The sequence below is a fragment of the Mytilus californianus genome, unplaced genomic scaffold (genome assembly GCF_021869535.1).
Source record: "Mytilus californianus isolate M0D057914Y unplaced genomic scaffold, xbMytCali1.0.p SCAF_2, whole genome shotgun sequence".
NCBI classification, from domain to species: Eukaryota; Metazoa; Mollusca; class Bivalvia; order Mytilida; family Mytilidae; genus Mytilus; species Mytilus californianus.
This window is the reverse complement of record NW_026262668.1, coordinates 28,351,874-28,379,555: the sequence shown is the minus strand read 5'-3', so window position 1 is coordinate 28,379,555 and position 27,682 is coordinate 28,351,874. Positions and strand designations below refer to the sequence as shown.

General features: G+C 32.7%; 1 protein-coding gene across 3 annotated transcripts; it reads right to left on the bottom strand.

Annotated features, from left to right (window-relative positions):
* Positions 1–27,682, bottom strand: LOC127729615 (peroxidasin homolog). Of its 3 annotated transcripts, none has more exons than XM_052237462.1 (18): positions 27,532–27,682; positions 24,754–25,029; positions 23,469–23,592; positions 22,568–22,669; positions 21,771–21,928; positions 18,630–18,815; positions 14,637–14,691; positions 13,686–13,786; positions 12,875–12,973; positions 11,946–12,062; positions 10,948–11,136; positions 10,223–10,362; positions 8,796–8,962; positions 6,355–6,558; positions 4,894–5,075; positions 4,059–4,164; positions 3,320–3,395; positions 1–156 (listed from the first exon to the last, which is right to left on the bottom strand). In XM_052237462.1, exons 2-17 carry the CDS (start codon positions 25,022–25,024, stop codon positions 3,338–3,340), a joined length of 2,259 nt encoding a protein of 752 aa, XP_052093422.1. In that variant the 5' UTR covers positions 25,025–25,029; positions 27,532–27,682; the 3' UTR covers positions 1–156; positions 3,320–3,337. The 3 variants fall into 3 exon arrangements, with proteins under 3 accessions (XP_052093422.1, XP_052093421.1, XP_052093424.1); XM_052237461.1 differs by having other exon boundaries at positions 3,332–3,395; XM_052237464.1 differs by having other exon boundaries at positions 3,332–3,395; positions 21,771–21,925.

The window sequence follows — 27,682 nt, the reverse complement described above, 5'->3', positions numbered from 1 at the left end:
AAAAATGCGGAAAATTTATTAATGCTGGAATAAATTAAGCATGCATCATCAAAAAAGATATTTGGATTTTTTTCCTAAAGAAGAAACTACAAGGATCACAGAAACATCTTATTTCAGAATTTGTGTTTGGCAGACCTGTCGTTGTTCAGTTTTAATCTAAAAATAATAAAATAAGAAGATAACTCATGAATACCAAAAAATAGTGTTTGCTAATAATAATTTGCCATCAAACATGACGAAACTTCGATAATTAGGCTAATAAACATAAATGAAACTTCCATAATGTCGCTAGTAAACATAATGAACTTCGAAAATGTCGCTAGTAAAAAAAATGAAACTTACATTATTTTATATTCTTCAATAATGTCGCTAGTAAATATTATAAAACTTTGTCATTGTCGTTAGGGACCGTGTTATATTTATCAGGCAGGTTGGACCTGTGCAAATTCTGGTGATGACAAAAAAAAGTGATGTAAAAACTCAATGTCCTATGACTTGCATGCAGAAAAAAGGTATATGTCATTTTAACTTTATCTGAATTAATCTGGCACTAAGTGATAGGATGTCATTAGTGATGAAGTAATAGATGAAAACTGTTTTTTAATATTGTTGTTCAAGTATGTACATGATCAATAATACAACAAAAAAGACATTTAAGATTGTAAAAGTGAAATTTAAAATTGATACTATAAATCAGAACAGCACATATAAGCTAAAAATATTGATAGGATATGGAACTCCTTTTCGAGATATTTGATGTTAAAAAATGGGGAGAAAAGCTTTCTTAGACGTTTACCTTATATTTAGCATTGGCATTATTTGGGCTTCAAACCGTAAGAAAAACAAAATCTAGAATCTGCTTTAATTTTGTCAAATGACTTTTATGACTTATTGAAGTCTTCTATAAAAAGAAAAGTTTCAAATACAAATTTTGATCCTAATATATTTATTCTAATGTAGACCTTCAAAAAAATAAAAAGTATTTCTATTGTAGATGTGATGTTAAACTTGCAAAACTACAAATTGAAGAAAACATGTATTAGGTCCCTTTACAGGAACTATACTCTTTTATACATGCTAAATTTGAAGATTAGAAGAATTTGAATTTTGTAAGTGCTCCAATTATATTTGCCTCTTTTTGTTGAAATTTGTTGTCATGAATATTTGATTTCATTTGTTAATTGTGAACCTATAATGTAAAAAAACATGCAAGAACGGTTCTTACATTTTTGAAATATTAAAGTGGAAAGTTTAATAGGGTATGAAAATTACTTCTGATAAAAGATATGTATATGCTGTTCAACTTTGCCTTTTTACCTTGAAAGAGGTTTCTTCAATTTGTTCATTTAATAATTACTTGCTTTTTAATGTCCATGTTTTTTTTGTCTGTAAATTGTTAAAAATGAGTTAATTCATATGAATATGAAAATATCATGTATTTCCATGATAATATATTAAAAATGATGAATTAAGCCAAAAACTAAAAGAGCCGATATGTCATACATGAACATTAATAAGATTAGCAAATTATTATAGTATAAAATATCATTTAAGTGTGTTTCCTATTATAAAGCACATGTATACTGAGAAAACAAAAGTTTACCAACATATATTTTTAATTTAATATATTTTAACAAACAAACTATACTTTTAGATATAATAAATACATATAAGTTTACATTGTGTTTTGTTATACATTTGTACTATAAACTATTTTATTGATTGTACAAATGTTTCTTGTTCGGATATTTAGTTAATAATTTTTTGTTTGTTTGATAGCAATAGTTTGAATAAATCTTCATGTCCTATGGTCACCCAAGGTGAAAAAAGTGGAGACCCTATGCCTGAAGTTGATAAAAAATGTGTGGTCCAACTCCGCAACTCTGATTTGCACCACCGGTCCCATCTGCCTGATACGTATTGCACGGAACTGATAATGCCGCTAGTATATTTATCAAGCATTATGAAACCTTGACACAGTCGCTATTCCAGTTATCTGACATAATGAAACATTGATACAGTCGCTATTCCAGTTATCTGACATAATGAAACCTTGATACAGTCGCTATTTCAGTTATCTGACATAATGAAACCTTGAAACAGTCGCTATTTCGGTTATCTGACATAATGAATTCTTGATACAGTCGCTATTCCAGTTATCTGACATAATGAATTCTTGATACAGATGCTATTCCAGTTATCTGACATACTGAAACCTTGATAATGTCGCCAGACTATGAACCGTTATTTAATTTCAATGATATAGCGTTGATACTAAGCGATATGAAATTCTCACTCTTTATGACACCTATAATATGTGTGGTTCCTTGTCTAGCGACATTTTCATGTTTTATTATGTTTACTTCCGACTGTATTAAAGTTTGATGGCGAAAAATCAAAAATAATAATATATGAAAATGATAACGGACCGAAATAATATATAGTCATATAGTCCACTGAAAGGAATATCACATCTGACAAGAGTCGCGATTAAGAATAAATTTTTAGTAGACATTACAAAGAATTAATTATCTGTAATGATGATATTTTGCGTGAATTAAGACTATCGTCTATATAGAACGATATATCTAACTTGATATTCTTATAAACTAGCTACGGACTTAGTGAATCATCGCAATGTTAGCTGAATATCGCTTGTATACACAGTTTTGTGCAATTTAAGTTTTAAAACTGATACCAAAGGAAAAAATAAAAGATTATCAATTTCTAAATTTTCCTCCGTAGTAAGTGATGTAGCGGTATAGATGAGATATCAAATGTTTCGTTTGCCTGTAAGTAGTGAGGAATTTAAAAGAGACAAGTTTCATATCAAAACATTCTGCATCGGCATTGTCGTGCATACTGAAAAGCACGTGTTTTACGTACGTATTTTGTTTTTTTTTCAATTTTGTCTTTTAATTTTTAAATGTCACAGCCTCGATCAATTTAGACAAAGTGTTTGGTTTTACTTATTCGTGTGTGGTCAATCCCCCGCGTAGTTAAATAGAGTAAATCAAGAGAACTTTTTTTCAAGCCAGGACATACTATTACATGTACTTAAAACTTAAGCTAGCAATGTCTAATGCTAATAATCGTTGACAATGTAGAGTCACTAGTTATAACTTCCCTCACATTACTTTACATTTAGACAGAATCAGGAGCATTCAGGCGCTCTGGATTTAAGATTCTTTAAAAGTTTAATAACTTTTAATACATACAATTATGTAATTTTCTTATGTTCAAGGGTCTATTAATAACGATCTCAATTCTGTTTTTCGTCTCTCGATGAATTAAGCTTTTGTCAAGCATTTAATCTTACCTTTAGTCTCACCTTAATTTATATCCATTTATTAAAATCAATCTTAGGAATAAATCTTTCGTCATTACAGTTTCTCCTAAAATAATATAATGCAATACTAAGCATCAATTCAAAAAAGCACGCGACACATCTTAATCAAATTGACATTCTAATTATAACGTTTTGATAAATATAATTATAGTCCCTCTAGAAACCTCCACCTTAGGCCTTGACTTGATCTATAAATATAAGATACATTTTTGCTGCTAAGCAGATCGTTGATAGACTCTGTTAGAATTTTAACAGTTTATCAGACATGGACGATTTGTACTTTTGAAAACTGTATTTTAGGAAGTTGTCTGTTGTCGAAGAGCGTATGTTGACCTTTACAAGGTCTTTTTTTATTAATGGTTTGTCTATGTTGTCGAGTTGCTGTGTTATTAGCGTATCATCTACATTCTTTTTGTATTCATACATGCTCACACTAAGAAACTATCGGATATAAGAATATAGTTTAAAAGGAATATAATTTCTTATTGCTTACCCTTCCGGAACCGGAGCACCTAAGCTCACTCCCGGTTTTTTTGCTGGGATTCCTGTTGTTCAATCTTTAGTTTTCTAAGTTGTGTTTTGTATACTGTTGTTTGTGTTTTGGTCGTTTTTCGTTTTGACCATGGCATAGTCAGTTCGTTTTTTACTTATGATTTTCGTTACCCCTGTGGTTTCTTTCGTCTCTCTTCTATTAAAAGAATGTTCTTACCTTCTGCCTGGTCTTTTAAGCGCGAGTGTTTGTAGTTCTGTCAGTCCGTCTGTGTTTGCACAAAGGACAGTCGCCAACGTTACTTTTCTTATCTCTTGAAGTTGATCTACAAAGAATCACTATTAAAAGTAAATGGTTTCGTTCAAAAAAGGAGTAAAACGATATTGATTAAACAACATGAGGTTGTCTATTCTTTTGAACTCGATTTTACACTTCAATCGCGCATTTTGTAAATCATATCGATTAAAGATATAGTAGATAATAATTTAGACCATTTCCTTTTTCACCATATTTGTACAAGTTAAAATTATATCATTAGGTAAAGTGAGTTCATACATGTCATGATTCGGACGAAATGAATCTTAGGAACACATTTTAATTTACTTTTGTTCATTGATATGGTTCTGGTTAATTCCGGAAACAGGTGACTTTCATGTTACCAGTTAAGATAAATTAAGATTAATTCATAGCATGGACTGTCACATTCAAATGTGTAATAGTCGATTATTGTTTGTGAGTTTTCCAAAGATATATGCAATATCCTACATAAAACAATAGAGTAAATCAACCAGACAGAAAACTAAGCTCTTAACAACAAGGACGTCATTAAAACTCAATTCAGTATCAGAAGTCCCGGATGGGTAAGCATTTCTTTTAAAAACCTGTCCACGGTGATTTAATTGAGTAAATTAAGATGCTCTTGTACATAGCCACTTAAATAGGTTTACCAAGATCTTTATGCGACATGCCAGTACACTATGGAAAGGTAGATCTGTTTTAGTAAAATTGCCACTAGTAAGATGTAAAGATAATTTGAACATACTTCAATACAAACCTTCCCTAAATCCCTCTGGATACGGTCGCTCGTACCAAAATCTATCGCCAAGCTTCAGATTCTGAAACTGTTTCCCCAAAATACAGGCAAAAGTTGGACCAAGGTAAGATTGGTCTCCTCTTCCAGTTTTCATTCGTCTTTCTAATATGCCTCCAACATAGAGGTCGATATCATGAACACTCCTAAAATTCAGTAAAAGTCATATTGTCATCGAAAAGGAAGTTTTTTGTTTGTTAAGTGCACCATGAAAAAATATTCAAATTTGATTAAAAAAACAATGAATTAATTAGTAATGTTAACAATTAATTGGTTAAACAACGAAAAATTATAGGAAAAAATAAAAATAATTTAAATTTTTTTTATAATTTTTTGTAGTTTTTTTTGAAGACATAACAATAAGTTTTACAATTATGATTCTTGTTGCTATGTTTCTATAATTTAAAAAAAATCTACTAAAATTTTTATATATATTTACAAATAACTTCAAGGCTTTCAGGATTGAATTTATAAAAAAAAAATGACTCATGAGGACCACCCTTTTTTTCAACGACCATTACCAAATAATCCTATCATGTTGGAAAACTGAATTCATGAAAATGACGCATTAAGTATATATGCCATTTTTCATTGAACTATCGTCTTTTTATGTTACATTTTTCATATTTTCCTTCCAATACGTGATAACTGAGAGTCTGAAGTGTGGCCTTTGTTCCTTTTTTCTGTTACATTTTAGATCATTTTCCTATATTCTTTATTCATTTGCCTATTGTTCCGCGCCTGTTTACGGAGTATATATCTCCCAGTTGATACGATATTCAAGGGCTTGTAATTCCTATCGTTATTTCCTTGTACTTAAACGAGCAACACAACGGGTGCCACAGGCGGAGCAGGATCTGCTTACCCTTCATGAGCACTTGGGATCACCCCCCAGATTTTGGTGGGGTTCGTGTTGCTCAGTCTTTGTTTTCTGTGTTGTGTTTTGTGTACTGTTGCTTGTCTGTTGGTCTTTTTCTTTGTTAGCCATGGCATTGTCAGTTTATTTTCAACTTATGCGTTTGAATGTCCCTTTGGTATCTTTCGCCTCTCTTTTTGTTCCCTATTCTAAATAATTTCATCCTATTTTTCTCTATTTTTTAATTTTTTTACTCTTTATTCTGCAAACTACGCCCATACTCGCATACCTATCGTTTAATCGATTAACCAGTCATACAGTGATTATTCGAGTAGCCGGTCAAAATGCAGTGTGTCTTCATAGCTCATATATAATTACTTCTTTCCCATTAGCAGACAGATCCATTATTGATTGTTTAAGGTATTAGATAATAGAATGGTGCCATAATACTAGTTTGTCAAATACAATAACAACGTTTTCATTCAAATGCAACTGTCAAATAATCAGCAATTCATTATTTTTTCAATTGTCATCATATTTCTTTCCCTTTTTTTATTCCATATACTTACTTGTATAGCTGACGCAATTTCCCTTTGTTCAGTAAATCTGTCAGTGAGCCCCAATCTCCATCCGACACAGGAACAGAAAGATCACAATACTCCCGCCATGCTGTATAGGATGGTAATCCATGATCACGTCCTCGTTGTATGTTTAAACTTGTCAAATCTAACAGCCCATTAAATAAATGATTTCTAATTGCACCCTCGAATTCTCTGAAAAATTAACATTGACTTTGAATTTAAAATAAGAAGGTGTGGTATGATTGCCAATTCTCCACCACTGGGAGGCAAAATGAGGTAGAAGTTTTTAACTATATGCCACCTTACGGTCTTCAACAAGAGCAAAACCCATACCACAGAGCATTTGTGTAGTATACATGATAGTGTTATTATGGTACTGTTTTCATACGTGTTGATTCAGTACTCGCTATGAATATCAAAAAACATATTTTCATGTACAAAGAGAGTACTACACTCCTTTCATATGTATTGCCTATATATATGAAAAAAAAACAAGGGTGAGTAAAAGGTTTGATCGGTTGACATCTGTACAAGACAAAACTCGATCGTTCTGCATTTTCATGTATTCGAAAATTAATCCACCTTGTATGGTTTAAAAAAAATGTCTTACTGAAGAGAAGGTACTTTTCTGTATAAAATCTCTCTTTATAAAAATTAAGGAGATGGTGTACAAAAATGTATAATGATTGCCAATTATACAACCATCCACTAAGAGACCAAAGAATGAGGATGTAATACCTTTATGTTCACTGAAAAGTGTGTCGACCGGGCTGAGGAAAAGGATTTCGACTGCCATGGAAAATGAGGATATGTTGGATAGTGATATACGTTTTGACTTCCAATAGTCACTTACGGAGCCCTCAAAGAGTTTTTGAAAGGTTTGTATTAAAGCGTGGCAAACTCCCTTCGAGACAAACGGATTTTTTCCCAATTTCGACCAGACGTGCCTGTGTATTTATACATCCTGCACAGTAAAACGAACGTCCCCCTTAAACATGAATTTTACTACCGCAAGTTTAAGAAGACCATATATCGACACTCAAGTAGACCCTTGGAGTTTATAGATCCCTCAATGAGTAAGAAATAAAAACATCACTTTATAAATTTCATGCGTCTGAAGCGCTTTTCTGGATTTACCTTCCTCAGGAACGCCCAAAGCCGAATATTTAAAAGCCAAGGATGTATTAGAACCGAAACAGTTCGAAAGAGCTATATAATAAAAAAGGACCTAAAATAATAACCAAATCCATCTAAGGTCAACTTTGCCTGAGGAAGTTGAAACCTTAGTTTCTTTATAATTTCAAAATTTACAAACGGACAATTTTAGAAAGGTTTGTTATAAATCATGACAATGTGTCGTAATTTCTAGAAATCTATCCATACAAATACAGCTGATATTTAAAGACACCAAACAGTTATTGTCTATACATCCATGTTATTTGACTTCTAGTTGATAGTTGTCTCATTGGCAATCATATCACATCTTATTATTTCTATATCAAACAGCTCTTATAGTTTTTTAATTAATTGTTCCTTATTGATGAAATAACACATTTTATTTGATCTTAATGTATCAACAGCTTCTGTGTCTCGACCCATTGCATTGGAAAACAATAGGTAAAGGCACGCCTATATTGATACATGTAAATTTAATTCGCTCGCTTCAAAATTCCTGATAAACGAATGAAAATAAATGCAGAAAACACATTAAAAGCTAACAAATTGTTATTGTTGGCATTTGTATTTGTATAGAACATTGGAAGTAGGTTTTTGATGAAGACATAATCTTTCAATCAGTTTAATTGAGGTCTGGAGCTTGCATGTCAGTAACTGCTAATAGTCCTTTGTTAATTTAGTTTATCATTGTCATTTTGCTTAGTTCCTTCTGTTACCTTTTATAACATCGGATGCGGACTTCTTTTAAACTGAGTTTCTAACATTGGATGCGGACTTCTTTTAAACTGAGTTTCACTGTGCGTATTGCTGTGTGTTTGTTTATTCTACTCTGGCTAGAGGTATAGGGGGAAGGTTGAGATCTCACAAAACATGTTTAACCCCGCCGCACGTTTTGCGCCTGTCCTGAGTCAAGAACCTCTGGCCTTTGTTAGTCTTGTATGTTTTTTTAATTTTGGTTCATTTATATGTTTCGGAGTTTAGTGTGACGTCCATTTTCGCTGAACTCGTATACATTTTGTTTAGGGGCCAGCTGAAGCCCGCCTCTGGGTGCGGAATTTTACTCGCTGTGTTGGTGGCCTTCGGCTGTTTTCTGTTGATTAGTCGGGTTGTTGTCTCAATGACACATTCCCGTTTCCATTCTCAATTTTACTTAAACATTGAAGACTTTATCACTTTAATAGGCCACTAGTCTTAATTCCACATGTTAAGATAATCGGTAAGACAAATTCGTGAGGTAATATCAGATGATTTACCTGTCTGCAGCTCTTGTCGGAGTGGTTGTCATATATCTAACCAAATCTAATATCTTAGATCCTGCTTTGTTTACCAATAAGTGTGGATTTTTGAGGGTAGACTGCATCTCTGTATCAGATGACGTGGTATTGTAGTCATTTGACAAGTATGCCATTTCATGTGGAATCTAACAATAAACGATATAGGGATCATCAAGAAAGTAAAATATTTATAAGTAAGCCATTAATATAATATTTCATAATACATAACACGGGGAATAACCGGTCAAAACGTAAATGGAACCTGTTAGCGAGTTCTATGTTTGTGGCAATTTATTGTTTCTTTGCGCCAGAATTAATTTGCTCCAATGAAACGTTTGTGGAAAAAAATCTTCCTGATTGCATTTATGAATTGAGCTTGACATAAAACAATTAATTTGTGCCAATTTAAAATATATATGAATATAAATTATAAACTATAGTAATCTAGATGATAAAAATGGACTTCTATTCTACTTTATTGTTTGGACTTGTTGGCACAACCAGACAATCCAATACGCAGTTAAAGCCATTTTTGTTTATTGCAAAACATGATTAACATGCTTAAACAGTATACGAATACACTATATAAACTAGATCAGTCAATTATGAAGGGTTGACATTTATTACAGCTGAACGTTTGAATAAATTTTCTAGTTAATATAAGTTAAGCGGAGTAAGCAATCTCGGTTTTTGTGCCAAAACCTGTGTAGTCTTTTATAGTGATTAAGATCATAACATAATGTTGACAGCTGTACCCCAATTTTGACATTTTTTACCTATTTTGTCTGTTTATTTTGCTCACACATTCAATTTTTTGTCAATATGATGAAATTCTATGCGACTGTCATACAAGTGAGAGGTTTAGCAAGCTGTAAAACCAGGCTTATGTTTTCTACATAAGGAAATGTCTGTACCAAGTCAGTAATGTGACAGTTGTTTTCCATTCGTTTGATGAGTTTGAACTTTTGATTTTGCCATTTGATAAGAAACTTTCCATTCGAATTTTCCTTGGAGTTCGGTATTTTTGTTTTTTTTTTACTTTTTAGATAGGCGTCGTAGATTTTTATATGTGTAGATGTTTTTCAATTTTAGGTTTTTTTTTCAAAGGAAAAATAGTCACAATTTAACTGTAGAAATATTATTTAGCCAACGTGTTAGATATCCTTATAATAATTTGCAAATTTGGTCATCAAAACATCAAAACTAAAATAACTATATGAATTAATTGTTTTAGTGAATGTTTGAAAAATTTTGTGTCTATTCAATAAAAACAATTTAGAAATCGATCGTTTATCTTCTCTTGCCTTTACAATCTTTTGTAAAATTTCCACATATTGCTTAAGATGCAGTTTTTTCAGAACAAATAAAAAAGTTAGTGTGTATTTTCAATGAAGTGACCCTTTAACCTGTGTATGACCAAAGCGTAGCGCCGCTGTTGCCACCCCAACTCTTGTTCCAGGATGTATATCCTTGTTGTAGTCTTCTGAGTATCCTTCAGATAATAGACGTAGACCATACTTATCGATAATTTCGTCACCAAACAGATCTGAAAACAGGTCTTTATTAGTAATGACAGAGACATATAATACAATTGTATTATATGTCTCTGGTAATGATGATACAACATGCAAAAAATATGTAAAAAATGAATGTGTTTTCCCAGGGACTTTCTATACTAACGGGACTCGTCTCTATTGATTTTAATTAAATAACTCCACCCCTACAAATCAATTGGTAGCTCCCTAAGCCAATGAATTTAATATATATCGCCTATTGTCACGTTATTATTAAATGATTCAATTGAAACTTAACCACCCTCTTTGTTTTACCAAATAATGTGTATTTCTTAAATCTCATATTTTAGAAACATGTTTTCTGTATCAAGAACAAACATTTTATTCGCTTTTCTCTCCTCCTTTACACTTTGTATAAAATAAAGGCTTTTTACGTTTTGTTTTAATAATGAGTTGTTAAATTATATAAATATCGTCAGTATGAGATTGAATGCTTCTACATTTTTATACAATTTTGACTTTCAAATCTTCAGGTTGGTAAATCCGGAAAAGCAATTTCGGACGAACGGAAATTATAAAGTGTTATTTTCGATTAATCATTCTGTTTTTTAACTTACTTGCAAAATATTCATTATAGGTTATATGTTGTATTATAGCACCAACAATCTTTCTGGCCTCGTTGTATAGCTGATCCTCTGTCCAAGAGGGTTGGACATTTTTCAGCTCATCAACGATGCGGTTATGTTCTCTAACAAAAAGCAAATGAAGATGTCCCAATCCAGGCTGAACGTTCACTCTTATATCACCTATACCAAAACAATTAAATGACAGATGATGATACATGGTAACAGTTGTATAATGATACAGGATAACAGTTGTATAATGATACAGGGTAACAGTTGTATATGATACAGGGTAACAGTTGTATAGACACTTATTGTGAAATTGTTGTGAAAACATATTGTATAGATACGTTACTAGTGTTGTCTAGTGACCTCCAGAAGTCTTTTGAAGTTCTCTCTATCTACTGTTCCGTTGACGTACCAATACAATTATATGATTGATGATGATACAGGGTAACAGTTGTATAGACACTTATTGTATAATTGTTGTAGAGACATATTTTCTTTTTAGGCATACATGTATGTAAACAGTTGTTCATATGACGTGTTCACGCTCTTTGATCAGTGTTGACATGGTCACTGACAAGTGCAAGGAATTTTTAAATGCAGAAAAACGATTTTATGGACATATTCTGTCCGCAAATAACAATTTTGCATTCATTTTATGCCCGTGGGCACTTTCTAGTCAGTGACCATATTGATAAATTATTAATAAGGGGATATACTGGTAAAAGTGTTTTAACATATATACCAGGCTAGTTATTAGAGATTTTCAAAGAAGCGTTCGTGGTTCGAGAAATAAAGCAGCAACACAATATCTAAAAGAAACAGTAAACAAAACTCTCGTAGCCATGACATCAATGGTATGTGTACATGTAAACGTTAAATGCATGTATACTTTGATGGTGGTAGACATTTCAACATGTCAAATAAAATAAAACGAAGACCGGACAGTTTTATGAAATATTTTCCATGATATTTAATACCAATACCAGCATTTTGACAATAGTCATCTACGGGATCACTTCCGGTAAGGGTACAGAAAGCTTCCCCAGACGTGTCCTCTGGTAACAGATCTCCACCTGACACAGATTTTACCTTCATTTTTCCTACAAAAACATATTCTAATATTTAATGAGATTAAATCTTATTGGCTGTATTAGAACAGAATGTATTCAAAACCTTCAAAACACATGATAAAAAGACGCTCGAAATAAAAATACTCTGAGGAAGAGACTATTTTCATATTACCGACTTTTGACTCCGGATTATATAATTTGTCGACTGGTTACCTTGGACATCATGGTATCAAGTCAGGTAAGAGCAAGCTAAAGAAGTAAATCCAAGCGTTCAATCGGTACAATTTTGGGGGAAAATTACCTGCTTAACATTTTCTATTTACTACAAAATCATCGGAAAACAGTAAACTTTCCCCTCAAATTACACAGATTATATGTTTGATTTTACTTATTTTGGTTGCTCTTACTTGACCGAGTACCATGATGTCCAAGGTAACCAGTCGACAAATTATATAATCCGGAGTCAAAAGTCGGTAATATGAAAATAGTCTATTGAGACATTTAATCCATTATACTAGTTATACGAAATATGGATGCAACAATACTCTAACGGATAGCCTTTATCTTAAAATGTTTCATTAGTTATTTTAAAATGCAGTCCTATATTTCACAGAAAAATGGAGAAAATACTAAAAGTAATCAGAGATTAGCAGTGTAGGCCAGATACATGTAGTGTTTTAATGCAATTTAGAGTTCTTGTCTCTTGTGCTAAAAGATCCTTTTCCTTTCAACACCATTTAAATCACTTCTTCTACGCACATTGAAGTTGCACCAGAAAGCTATAAATTTTAACATAGACCATCCATTATACTTGAAATTGTGCAGTTATGTATAGAACTTACCACCTGAACCTCTAAGTTGTCTTTCTTCATCTTCTGAGCTTCCATAGACCATACTCCCATCAATGAAGGATGTTATGGCATTCGTTACTTGGTTTCCCGCTTAATTAATAAAAAAATAACAGATTTTTACCGCTGATACGTCAAGTGAATGAATAATTATTATAAAAATTCTTATTATTTTAGTCAAATTATAAGTTATAAGTCCGATATGATTTTAATACCCTATGGGATTATGCCTTTATCCTATGGGAGTTTTAAAAATCCTAAGGAAGATAATAAATTTCTACCGGATTTTTACACTGGTATTGCCGAACAAGGCGAGCAGTATACATAAAAAATTGTTTTGTTTTACCTATCCCAAGATGTATATTATTGCCTAGTTTGAAGATTCTACCTTTAAAAAATTTGGTTCCAACTTGCACTTATGAGAAATGCAAATTTATCCGAGAAACTGTTAAGAATTTCGGGTTTTTTTATTTAAACATTTAAAAGATAAATTTCATCTTTTTTAATGTGGATTATTTTTTTATGGTACGATTTCCAAGCTTACAACTCGTGTTTCTGGAACAACAATCATCAGGTACGCAAACAAAGACCTCATAAATTTGGTGCGTCCGAAGAAATGTATATTTGAAAACATTATGTATACGATAAAATATTTTCAGAATTGTTTAATGCTTTGATTACAGAAATATCAAAGGAAATACAAAATATTCGAGAGAAAAAATTGAAAAAAATGTTTAAATCTTATATCTTTAGAGTTGTATACCTTGAGTTACAACCAAACCAAAGAATATGCTCAAACATTTACCATTTAATTGAATGTCTGGTGATGGAGCTGATCTAACAAACTCCATACAACTGATATCTAGATCTTCATCTGGTGACATTTCTATAGCCAAACACTCATCCCTATTATGATAATAAAATCTTATAGAAATTATTGTTTACATTTATAAATAAATATACTATTAGATACCTTTTACGATATTACCATATTAGCAACATTATTTATGTATATCATTTCTCAATTTCAGATTAAGCAGAAGATATGGACAACCTGGTTCTGATAAATAAAAAATGCATGTGCATAAAATATATTTATTTATAAAGCATACCAGACAACCAATAGATGTTACTGATTCCAATGACAAAGGCAGACTTATCCAATATATACAAGATAAGAGGGGATAGTATAAAAAAAGTACAAGCGAACTGTATCTATGCAGAAGTATTCATGAGGGAACGTCTACATTGTATGTATTATTTTCCACGTTCATTTTCCACGTATTTAGTTGATAAAAAAAATTGATAAAGTGGTTGAAAATATATCATTTTCTTTGTGGATTGTTTAAGTGATGGTTCTAACAAAGACATTTGTCCCCGTGATGCTACTGGCACTTTTCCATGTGGGTAAACCTTAAAGAAGAAATTTGAGAACACTTAAATCTGTTATGTTTAAAGTCGTCAATAGCTTTAACAATTGAAAACAACACCAAAGATACTAATTCAGTATTCAAATTTCCCGAAATACACGAAAATACCATAAAAATTGTAAAATATTTGTATATACATTACAACGTTTCCTGATCTTAGACATCTTTTACGAATTTATTTTTGTATTTTTCTTTTCATATATAATGTTAAACGTCTGGCTATCAATATATTAACAATATCTAAGAACGGGAATAATATAGCGGGTAAAGCAAAGTTAATGGCCCAACTTTGCAGTATAAGTGGTTCATACAAATAAATTGTTTACCTTGAAATTGGTATAGAATTGTCTTCACAACACCGAATATCCTCTCCATGCTTCTCTGCAACAATAACAGGAAAACATCAAACAAATGCCACCTGAATACTATGTTTTTCCATTGCTTCTACTATAACTTTTGTTTAAAGAGAGAGTCAAAGGTCTATGTTATTTTATGAATTATTCATTACCGATAACTATTACAACTAACATAATCTTGCATTTGGAAGTTGATTCTATTTCACTGTCAACATATACAGTACTTTAACAATATTTTCAGCAACTGTCAGGATTTTTTTTGCACGATATTATAAGGAATAGTTTTGATGTTGTTGTTTATATTAGTTCTAAAACTGTACCTGTTTTAATGCACCAGATGCGCAGATTTACACAATTAATATCTAGATCCTCATTTGGATATTTTTTGGGTTTCTTTGACTGTGATATATGGGATCCCGCAATAAATTGTCCATTAAATAGACTGTTCGATTTAGATATCCGTTATAAGAAGAAAGATCGAGATTCTCTTCTCTCAAGTCTATACCACAGGAGAAAGGAAAGATTTATGCTGGGTTTTTTTTCTGAATCCTCTCGATTGGTAAGGGATTTAAGGTATATATGCGATTCAGTATGCATTGGTTATTCCTAACTCTTTTGAAAAAGTATTCATTTAGGGAATAAAGCAGAAGAAAACAGTATTGTTTGAGGTTTAATCAGCGGAAACTACACATTATTTCAACATCCTGCAAATTAGAAGTGTATAAACCTTCTCCGCATTCTGTATGTGCCTGTCTCAACTCAGGAGCCTGTTATTCATTTCTTGTAGTTTGGTTGCTGTCTGTCTTTTCTCGTTTTAATTGTTTCACATTTTGGCATGTCAGGGCCTTTTATAGCTTACAATACGGTATGCGTTTTGCTCATTGTTGAAGTCTGTACGGTGATTTTTAGTTGTTAAAATACGCGTCATTTGGTCTCTTGTCGATAGTTGTCTAATTGTATCATACATTCAACATCTCCTTAGTTTTATTTCTAAAAAGTACTGATTTAACTTAGTAAAAATAACGGATTGATGCCGCGTATTCTTAGAACAATTTGATTCGACTTTGAAGGAATGACCAATCAACATTGATCAACACAGATAATGTGTCTGGTGACTATGACTCGCGGTTTGCTACTCTTTGTCCAACAACAGCTTGTATCTATGATTTTTCATAACTTGAAAAGTAAGTCCTGAAGGTTTATATCTTCTTACATATTTTGAAAATACGTATGAAAATTGACGATTTCAAGAAAAAGATTTAGTGTGGGCCTTATAACTATATCGTGTCAACTTAAATCCATCTCAGTGTCCTATATTTACTGTAGCTTGGAATCACTGTCGAACAGTGAGCCAGGATTCTAGGCTATATTTACTGTAGCCTGGCATCCTGGCCAAACCTCCTCTAGGCGTCAGTATGTCTACTGTCGAACAGTGAGTCAGGATCCCAGGCTATATTTACTAATCATGAAAGACAGAAGTATTAGTCCGAATAGAGTAGTGAACATTCGATTTTTTCCCCAAACAAAGAATTAAAAAAAGAGATTAAAAACTCCGACTATGCATGCTAGCTTCACACGCATGTTCACATGTTCACATACTTTAATTCATGCCGATAGTTGAAGAAGAAACACTTAAAAAGCAGGTCTCCTAATTAAGTAATTATAACAGAAAAATCCTATTTCTCGTATCAAACATAAACTAAAAGAACTAGCCAAGGAATTTGTTTTTGTCCCGGCTGATAAAGCTGCTAGTAATATCATTATAGTTTGACGTAAATTTTACATTGAGGTTCTGCAAAAGGAAATCACGAATTCGCCAACTTTCCAACTGACTTCATTTTCAGAAAACGATATATGTAACAAACATAAACTATTAGCTACTTCTTTACAAGCAGAACCAAATACAATGAAATAGTGGAATTAACTACTTTTGGAGTGTCAAAAACTCGTTGGAAGTACTTGATAAATTGCATGCATATATTGGTGATTTTGAATCTGTTCAAAGTTTAGATTTTTCTACCCTATATACCACTTTGCCTCATATTCTTATTAAGAAAAAATTCACACACCTAATTAAATGGGCATTTAAAAAGTCGGAATGCGAATACATATGTTCAAACTCTTTTAGGTCATTTTTAGTAGCAACAAACAAAAGAGCTATGTCAATTAGACATGCTTTGATACTATATCTGCCCTTGAATTTTTACTTGATAACATTTTTGTTCGCTTTGGAGATTCCGTATATCGTCAAGTTATCGGAATTCCAATGGGGACTAACTGTGCACCACTTATTGCGGACCTGTTTTTGTATAATTATGAGTTACAATTTATGACTAAAATCAACAAAGACCCATCGAAACAACATCTGATACAAAAATTTAACAATACTTTTAGATATTTGGATGATATATTGGCTCTCAATAATGACGACTTCAGTATGTATACTAAAGAAATTTATCCTGTTGAACTTACTTTAGATAAAGCTAATACTAACAATGACCACTGCCCTTTCCTCGGTCTTGATATCTATATCATTAACGGGAAGCTTGATACAAAAATTTATGATAAAAGAGATGATTTTTCATTTCCTATCGTTAATTATCCATTTTTAGATGGTGACGTTCCCTTGTCACCATCTTATGGTGTTTATATATCTCAACTTGTACGATTCGCTCGTGTATGTAACAACGTATTAGATTTTAGCGAGAGAAATTTATGTATTACTGAAAAATTATTACACCAGGGTTTTCGATATCATAAACTAGTCAAAACATTTACTAAATTTTATCATCGGTATAAGACTCATTCGTAAATATAACTCAACATGCAGACATCTTATACGTTCGGGTATTTCACATCCAATCTTTTATGGTAATATTCTTTACAAAGCACAAAAATGTCAGTATTCACCTCATAAGCTAACAAAACCTTTAAACAGACTTATTAAGAAGGGATATAGTTACGATACTGTTGTCAGGTCATTAAAGATTGCATATTTTGGCTTGAATATTGATTCACTTATAGGGTCTTTGCATCGGAATTAAACATATTTATTCTAAAACCAGTTGTTGGCATGACACGGGTTATGTTCTTCTCATATATTTTATGATGGTATAATACTAAAACCCCTAACAGGTGGGATTGTGCCTGATATTCATATGATGAAGACATAATCTTCCAATCAGTTTAATTGAGGTCTGGAGCTGGCATGTCAGTAACTGCTAGTAGTCTGTTGTTATTTATGTATTATTGTCATTTTGTTTATTTTCTTTTGTTTCCTATTCTGACATCGGACTCGGACTTCTCTTAAACTGAGTTTTACTGTGCGTACTGTTGTACGTTTGTTTTTTCTACATTGGCTAGAGGTATAGGGGGAGGGTTGAGATCTCAAAAAACATGTTTAACCCCGCCGCATTTTTGCGCCTGTCCCAAGTCAGGAGCCTCTGGCCTTTGTTAGTCTTGTATCATTTTTAATTTTAGTTTCTTGTATATAATTTGGAGTTAAGTATGACTCACTGAACTAGTATACATATTTGTTTAGGGGCCAGCTGAAGGACGCCTCCGGGTGCGGGAGTTTCTCGCTGCATTGAAGACCCATTGGTGGCCTTCGGCTGTTGTCTGCTCTATGGTCGGGTTGTTGTCTCTTTGACACATTCCCCATTTCCATTCTCAATTTTATGTTATATATTTTATATGAAGTTTCCTGTGCTATTAAGAGAACTGGTGGTATTTTTTTTTAAAAGAGAGTTTACGAGCCTCTCAGATTCGTTTCTGTCCTTTTTATTCAATGTAGTCTACGGTCAGTACTTTGTCCTGGTTCGTTTTAATTCAAGTTAAATAGTTTGGTTTAATGTAGATATTTATTATAAAGATCAGATCAACCGTCATAATTTTGAACAAAGTTTATATTTTTTTTAACTTTGTTACCATATACATATTTAAATAAATATGATAAACATTTACCGGCAAATGTAGGTGTGAGGACAATATCATGGTCCAGAAACTGTCCCCAATTTAGACTCATCAAACTGTTAAATCCCTCTGCTCTTGATACTTTCTTCCCATTGGTTATTTTGAACACACTATTGCTGATTGTTCTCGGACTTGTAAGGGTTGAGGCTCCATCCACACTTATCCGGGGTGTATTAACTATACAAAGATAAAACAGAAAATTATTAGATGATGTGTTACCGACTTCATTGTCTACTAAAAAATACATGCATGAAACAATATTTAAGTTGTCAACCTATATTTTTGTTCCATCTAACAGAAACTTTGTTATAAACAATGCCATAATATCAGTTCCTGTTGGAACACGTATGGTATATCCTTTATTCCGTAAGGAACATATAATTATGTTACACAATATTTCTTCCACTTGGAACTTATATATTATGAAGCAACTTCTATTTCATGACAAAGTGATGGATAATATAATTAACTGAAATGACCATTTAACTTATGATAAATTATCAGGGGCGGATCCAGGATTTTGGAAAGGGGGGGGGGGGCGTAATAATAAAGTTCGCCGTTCGGAGCGAGGCGAAAAATTTTTTGGACCTTTTTTTGGCTAAAAAACATAGAATAAGTGTAAAATGCATATTATAGTTAAAGTGTAGGGTACGGACATTTTTGGTGCCGTATTCTCTCCATTAACTGTCTATTATAAAATGATTGGATGGATCCAAAGCTATATGTGTACTAATTAATATATTTGATGTGGGATTTGTCAGTAAAAAATGGACATGGAAAATTCTCGTTTGTTGTATGGTTAGTTAGCATAACCTCACAGATTTCTTGTTGTAAAACAAGATATACGGCTATTCAACGAAATTTACAATACAAAGAAAGACAAACAAGCAATTTTTATCCAAATGTTTGGTTGAAATGTTTCAACCAACAAGGGAAGTGAGGGGTTCCAAATCAACCAAAGGCTACGAATGAGTCGGAAATGACAATGAAGTTGTGAATGACGGTCGACACATGGAGACAATGATATAGGCCACACCCAGCAGGCAGGTTGCAGTCGGGCCTTGAAAAAAGTATTCAGTATATCAGTTCGGCGAAACAGACATTCCGGTCAGATATGGGATTCACATGCATCCCCCCAAAAAAAATTTCGCCCGTTTTTTATTCATCATGTTCATTTAATGCTAAATAATTTTGTTGAAAATATTTTTTTCTGATAGCAAAAAAGTAGACAAGATTATTGTTTTCAATCCAGATACGGCCAGAATTTTTGTTTAAGGCAAAAATCAGGGTCAGAATTTTTTCTCTAAAATATCTGACTGCCCCCTCAAATCAAATGGTCCGTACCTTAGACTTTAAATCTATATCTAGAGCTTACTGATTGGGGATCACTATTCAGCAATGTTATTAATAGGCTGGGGCGTGTGGGGTCAGTAAACATGTTTTCGTAGGTAAATAATATTGCTGTGGAACTTTTTTTTCATCAGAGTGTAATAGAGTATTACTTTCTGTTCGGTGGAATTGTGAAAGAGAAGTCAATACGTTCTTGTTCAATACTTTGTCGCTTTGAAGGCGTCATGCTTGTCATCCTCAGCCTAAGCAATGTGTTACTGTAATTTGAATTTCAAAATGACTGAGTGACGTTTTTTTCGACGTACAGGTCAACTCCACCGTAGCGAATCACATGACTGACATAATCAATAATATATTACAGTAAATACGAGCGACAAATATCTTTATAAGTAAAGAATTGTCGCATAAAATTTAAATACACGGGAAATGGCAAAGTTCGCGAAGTCTAGTCTGATAAATCATTTTACAAAAAAAAAAAAAAAAAAAAAAGTGCAAGCAAAAGGGGGGGGGGGGCGTACGCCCTCTACGCCCCCCTCTGGATCCGCCTCTGATTATTGTGATAATAATGCATGAATTATTGAAAATCTCATGTCATAATGATTTGGTAAACATATAATTTCGCCATAATCCCCACGAAAGACAATGGCGGATCCAAAAATGTTCATAAGGGGGAGGGGGGACACTGACTACCATAAGAGGGGCCCCGCTTAGTCATCTGTAGTGATTTGCCCCCCCCCCCCTAAATCCGCCTCTGAAAGATGCCTTCACTCTTGCTTTAAATCATTTTAGTGTCTACAAAAATAAATGTATAGTTGCCATCCTGTGTTACAAGCTGTACGTCAAGCTGTACGTCAAGTCTGTTAGCGGACAGCTCATTTTACAAAAAATGTTTAATCCATCAAAATCTTTTTAAGTCATGGCGTTGACGGTTTTTATTTGACTTATGATTATTATTGCAATTGTTATGTTCTTTCTTATTTCATATTTTGTTTTAGGTCATTTTCAGAAAAATCTGCAGTTTCCTCTGATTTAATGGAACTTCAAGGTGCACTTTTCCAGGGTACAGTATATAAATATGACGTCACTGTATAGTTACTTCTTTGTTTGGACATTTCATGTAATAGATATCTACCAATTCGCTTTAAAAGCACGTGGGGTATCAACATACAAATCTGGGTACATACGTCTGGCTGGGGTTTAAAAACCACCCCATTCATATATTGATTCTAGCGAAAATCCCTTCCCGTACATATAATTCATAGGAAAACCATAATCAATTCATATATTTCCCAGCTATCAGCTAGACGCACAATCTGTGTATGGCATCGATGTTAATTACATGGAATCATTCATATTAATTACATATAAAGATCAGTACACAGTTCTTACACAGAAAATGAACATGTATGACCCATTGACATATAGTTTGCTACCCATTGACATATATTTTGCTACCCGTTGTTATATAATTTCCGTTAAATTTCAGCCCATAGACATATTTGACATTCCAAAAAAGTGACCCATACCAGCGACACGTCTGTATATACCTTTATATACGGAGAGTCCCTTCCCCTCCCCGAGTGTAAAAGAGAGACGGAAGATACCAAATTGATATTCATACTCATAAGTCGAAGAAAAGCTGAGCAACACGAACCCCACAGGGGTGACCTTGGGTGCTCCGGAAGGGTAAGGAGATTCTGATCTACATTTAACTTAATCTATGGTTCTTATATGATACTGCATACCAGTCAGTATTATTTATATTGTTATATATGTACTCACCACCATCACTGTACACTTCATCTATAAATCTAGGTTGTGAAGTGAATGCTTTACCCCAATAAGGTTTATCCAGATTGTTACACGTGCCATCTATAGTTCTATATTCATTTACAGTACTTAGTTTTTGACATTCATTGGTTGTTGCGCGTTTTGTACTTCTGAAAAAGAATTCAAATTTTAGTTATGAATATAAAGTAAAAATAACACTATTTAATACAAGTATTTTGAATAAATATTGAGTAAACTGTGTTCGATATTACTTGAAGATAATTTCTACCATTTCTGCGCTAGATTGTCTAAACATTATTCCTTGAAACGTTTCGTTGTTTTAGCACATAACCTAGACCCATTATCACAGGCACTTTTCATTGAAAAAAACCTTACCTATATACTTTAATATGTTAAATAAAGATATTTCTCAGAGACAAGTGTCTTTGCTCATTATTCAAAACATGTATTTGACAAATAGTAACCGCGAAACGAATTGAACAAATTTGGCGGAATAGCACATTTCATTACATTTCGTTATTTTATCTATTTGCCCATGAACATAGCCACAATTAGACCCTTTCATGATCATATATAGGCATAGTCGGATACTTGCAGTGGATATATGAGTTTTGCATTTACAAGAAAAGTAAATGACTGTATTGCATATGTCATCATTAACATCTAATATTTTTTACTATTTAATTTCGTTCTAATTTCTCTTTCTATGCTTTGTTTATGACAGGCACAAATTAACACATTTTATATTTATTTGATAGGGGAAAGAAGATAACTACACCAACAACAACCTTTTCCTTCTCCTTGAATCAATTGAAGCACCCGCTAAAATATCATCCCACGCCTCTCGGTAATTTGGATCACCAGACAGCTCTTTCAATGTCTTTCCAGCTCTGAAAATTAATTCCATGAGTCCGTCAGAAAATATACAAGAAAAGGAAAGAAATGAAGTAATCACATTTCATGCAAATCCACATTTATACAGGGGGATTAGTACAAAAAAACTGTTGAAATGTATTACCATTATTCCATAATTTTACTTGCGACCAAACACAGAACCATTTAGATCGCACTCATAACTTTCCTTTTCCTTTTTTCATCTTTCCTAATACAGACTTTTTTGTGACGAATGATAAATTGTGCCTTTGATATGCATTGAATTAATTTTGGCTTACATTTAAAAAAAATATATATATTCAACTTGAGATCCCACTTATTGTTTGTATAAAATGAACATACATTTCGAACATTAATAAAGGGCGAGAGAACAATGTAAATATCTATTGCATTTAGTGACTGACAAAAAAATACTAAGAATGTGTATTGATTTTAGAACTTTATTTGGTTAACCGTTATAAAATATCTGTGTCAGAGATGACCACGGATATGTTCCAATTGTCGTAGTCACATAGCCGTCTTATGGCTTTCTGCAAATCGATTTTTTTATGTGCCATTATCAACACGACGTGTGCTTCCGGTATACATATATAGCAAAATCTGCTAACTCTTCCGGAGCAGCCGAAATTATTATTTTTTGGTGGGGTTTGTGTCGCGTAATGTTTTGTTTGTAGTAAAGTTGTTTTGTTATGACTGTTTGTCTTAATTGTCTCTTTTGTCGTGGTCTTGTTTATCTTTCTTACTGGTTATTCGAATGCTCCCTTTCAATCTTTTGTTCTACTTCAAGTTACTTACAATTTAACAAGAGCTTTTTTAGCACTAAGTAAGATAAAACCCTCTTCCTGTTTTTCAATGGACATCTTGCTGATCTTGAAAAGTCTGTTATTTTTCCGTCTTATCTGATTTCTTCTGTCGATACCTATATATAATCAAAATGTGGTTGTGCTAGAACAAAACCAAAATCTCATAATCCACCAGCATGGGACATTTGCAGGTACAACATAACGTATATAAAAGTTGTTTCAAAAAGTAACAACATCAAAACAGCACATGTGACAATCTAAATTACTTTTATTTTTTTTATATCATAAGCAATGGAGTAGAACCTCATTTAACAAGATTACTATAGAGAAAAAATATACCAAACCAAAAACATGTTACAATAACGTATCTGCAACGCTGCTCGCTATTTAATTTATCGAGACAAACTGTTGTTCTTAAATATTACCAGAACACCTGAAAAACTTGAATACTTATTGTTTTAAAAGTATATCATACATTTTTTTCGATGTTTTTGTGGGATAGAATTCAAGAAAAACAAACATACTTTTAAAGAGTCTTAGATCCTATTCGAAGAACAAGAGCTAATCAATATCTAGAAGACTTGAAAGTTAGGGGTTATCTCTCCTGAAGCGTGTTTAAAAACAAAATAAAAAAACATTGTTTAGGCGATTAGTTTTTATTCTTAAGAGGTCAACTTTAAAAAAATTATAACTAGCACTACGAAAAGATATCGTGTATTAAATAAAATACCTACACGCACTTCATTAAATTAAAAGCAAAGAAACCGTGTTTTAATGCAGTCCTTCATTAAAGTTCTTACAGTTCGGCTTATAGCATGGAGCAAAAATCTTACACCTCAAGTTAAAGACGACCATAGTGTCAGTTATGGTGGGAAAAGATGATCAGGCTTCATCATTTTATCGAGGAACACAGCTGCTGGGTTATATCAACCAACTGTAAACTATACCGGGCGAAATTGTCCGACTATTTACCCATAAAACAGCAGAAACATTACAAACTTGTAGACAATCAGGGAGTACAGTACATCACGATATTTGTCAGATATCCTTACATGAGATAATGTGAGAATAGGACACTTGATTCGGTTGGCTTGCATGCATTACAACTTCGAAAAACACACTGTTTAAAAGAAAGTAAAGTACTAAAAATAAAAGAACCAACCTCACCAGCTCAAGAATTAATACGGTATGACTGAGAAAATATAATAGTTGTTTGATGTCTGGAAAGAAAAAAATTATCGCAAGAATCCCCCCCCCCCCTCCCCCCCATTATTTACCAATGTTTCTGTAATAAGTTTGCCTTTCTTTAGTTTTTTCAGATTTCTCTAGTCCTTCTTCGATTGCTAACAACACCAGTCTCTTAGCTTTTTTCTTCCTCTCTTTGTTGATTCTTTCTTTCTCTCCTAACAGTGTTTCTAATTTATACAATGATTCCAACTCCTTTTCAGTCAGTTCTATTACATCTTTAGAAGTAAACAAATTTCCAGAGGTCTGTTGACAAATAACCGATGTAACAGTGAATACCAGCACTGCTTGCAGAAATACCATCGTGACTGCAAAATAATGGGTTAAAATGAATAACGAATGAGGAAATTTAATTTAAAGACACAATAAAAGGAGTTGTGGGATATAAATCAACGAGACAAGAAACAAACGCCAAATATATCAAAACTACATAAAAGGTAACATAGATATAAGAAGATGTGGTATAAGTGCCAATGAAACAACTCTCCATCCAAGTCGCAATTTGTAAAAGTAAACCATTATAGGTCAAGGTACGGCCTTCAACACGAAACCTCGGCTCACACCGAACAGCAATCTATAAAGGGCCCCAAAAATGACTAATGTAAAACCATTCAAACAGGAAGACCAACGGTCTAATCTATATTAAAAACGAGAAACGAGAAACACATATGAACCATATCAACAAACGACAACCACTGAACATCAGATTCCTATAGACATTAGTTTATAAACTATATCATCGGGTACTTAATCGTCTCGAATCTATAAAATTTGTAAATAAATTAAATAGAAACTATCTAAATGTGCTATATACCCCTCTCCCCTCTCAAAAAAACCTGAAGAAACTTAATATATGACTATTAGGTCCGAGGACACAGTTAACGTCCTTAGATTTTCGTTGTCTTACAAATATAGTCCCTAGTGTGGACAGGGTATAACTTGCAAATTTTCTTCATACACTTTCCAAATTTAGTTCTTTATATTTTATGCATGAAATATTAAGTAAGGGATTGAAATTACATGTTAAAAAAATTTGGTTGCTGAATCTTTATGTTAAGTAGTGATTTGGTCCAGTTAAAAAATGGTCAAAAACTAGTATGTCTGAAGCTGTCAAACTGAATTTTAGACCCCCTTAACATAGAATTGTCAATATTTTGAGTTAGAGCTGGTAGACTTTTCTATAATTTTGATATTATTTGTCCCAATAGTAGTACACTACACTGTAAAAATCTTTTTGAGATAGAGCAGGTGCGATTTTTTTAATTTGACTTTATTGTCTAAAAGAAATGCACTACGAAATAACTGTGTTCTCGGGCATAAGTTAAATAAATACGAGGTTCCTCAGTTGGGACAGGCACACGACCATGTAGCGGGGCTAGACAAGTTTTTTTTAGATCAAAATAAAAGAACTTATAATATAAACGAGTACAGGAAAAGCAATTAACATTTAAAAAAATGTATAGTAGATGACAAAACTACAAGAACAAACACAAAAAAGTGTTAACCCGTGAAGTATGGAAGAAGATAAACAAGCAACATAAACGCTCTATGAAATCCAGTTATAAACTCTAATTTCGGTTGCTGTGCTTCATAGAGGATGGCAGATCACACAAACACAAACAGTACAGTAAGACACGATCGTGTGCAATCCCCAGTACATTAAGAACATTATAATTGAGTTTCATATACATTTTTTGGATTGCTGTGACAGCTGTTCAGATTAGAAATAAGGAGGTGTGGTATGATTGTCAATGAGATAACTATCCACCAGAAACCAAAGGATGATGTTTACTCCATATCTCCTTGCATCTGTTTTGGAGGGGGAAAAGTGTAGCAAATCATCTTGGTGCGTAAGTTAAGGATGTTTGCTCCTCTTGTTTTTGAATTTTTGCCAGATTTTCGGAATCCTCTGGTTTTATCCATGTATTGCCATTACAAAATTTTGCCCGCTAACCCCTACTTTTCTTTTCATAATTTTATTACATATAGTTTAAAAAGCCATATTTGAAAATCTTATAAAATCCTTGTTATTTTTTCATAGTTTTTGAAACAAAAAGCGGCCAATGTTAAAAGTATGAAAAATCTAGAGAGAATCATTTCCAGCCAAATTTTCAATGACTTATATCTCGGAAACAAGCACACGGACCCTTCATTTTTGTCTGCTTTTTTAGTTCCTTTATTTATATACTAGCATTTTAAAACAGTCTTTTAAAAAGCTTGTTATTTTGAAACAGAGTAGCGAATATCCTTAAGATAGTTGCTGATACATATGTCTAAGAAAATATTGAGAGTTTTTAAAAAACGAGTCAATTTTACAGCTTTCAAATTTCTCTTAAATGCACTCAGTTTTGGTGATTAAGAAAATATTAAAAATGAAATTGTTCTATGATAGACTATACTTTGTGATGATCTAAAGGATGAATATTGATACGGAAGTTTGCTTATGTGAGAGGTCAAACATAGACCTCGTTGAATAAAATTGCAGAAAAAGTGCTATAAATTGAAAAATCTTGTAAATATGAAAACCTACGCGTCACTCAATTTGCGACATTAAAATCTAGGTTTTAAGAAGACCAAGTTAGAGAGGGGGTCAAGTTAAATAACAATAAATTATCTCCTAATTGTTCTGTTTGAAATATAAAAAAAAGATACATTAATAACATGAATTCATAAAATTATAAACAAATGAGACTTTTTGTTTGATTACAAAAAAGTTAAGAATGGTGCCAACCCATAAAAAAGAGATTTATCTTTATAATGATTACCCTGTTTTATTAGTATTGATAAAAAAAATGAATAAAATGACTTACATCTCTGAATGATGAGCTAAGAAGGACTCCTGTGTCTACTGGGTAGATATGGCTAGCGCTTTTTATACCTCTCTGGAAACACAAGCCGACTCAAAACCCTGGTAATATCACGATTTTCAATCTAAAACATTATCAAACTAAAAACCTTGAT

Coding starts and splice junctions, on each gene's coding strand:
- LOC127729615 (XM_052237462.1), bottom strand. CDS start 25,024: ATGGTATTTCTGCAAGCAGTGCTGGTATTCACTGTTACATCGGTTATT. Junction 12,974..13,685: donor ACCAGACATTCAATTAAATG/GTAAATGTTTGA, acceptor TTATTAATTAAG/CGGGAAACCAAGTAACGAAT. Junction 10,363..10,947: donor CTATAATGAATATTTTGCAA/GTAAGTTAAAAA, acceptor ACCTGTTTTCAG/ATCTGTTTGGTGACGAAATT.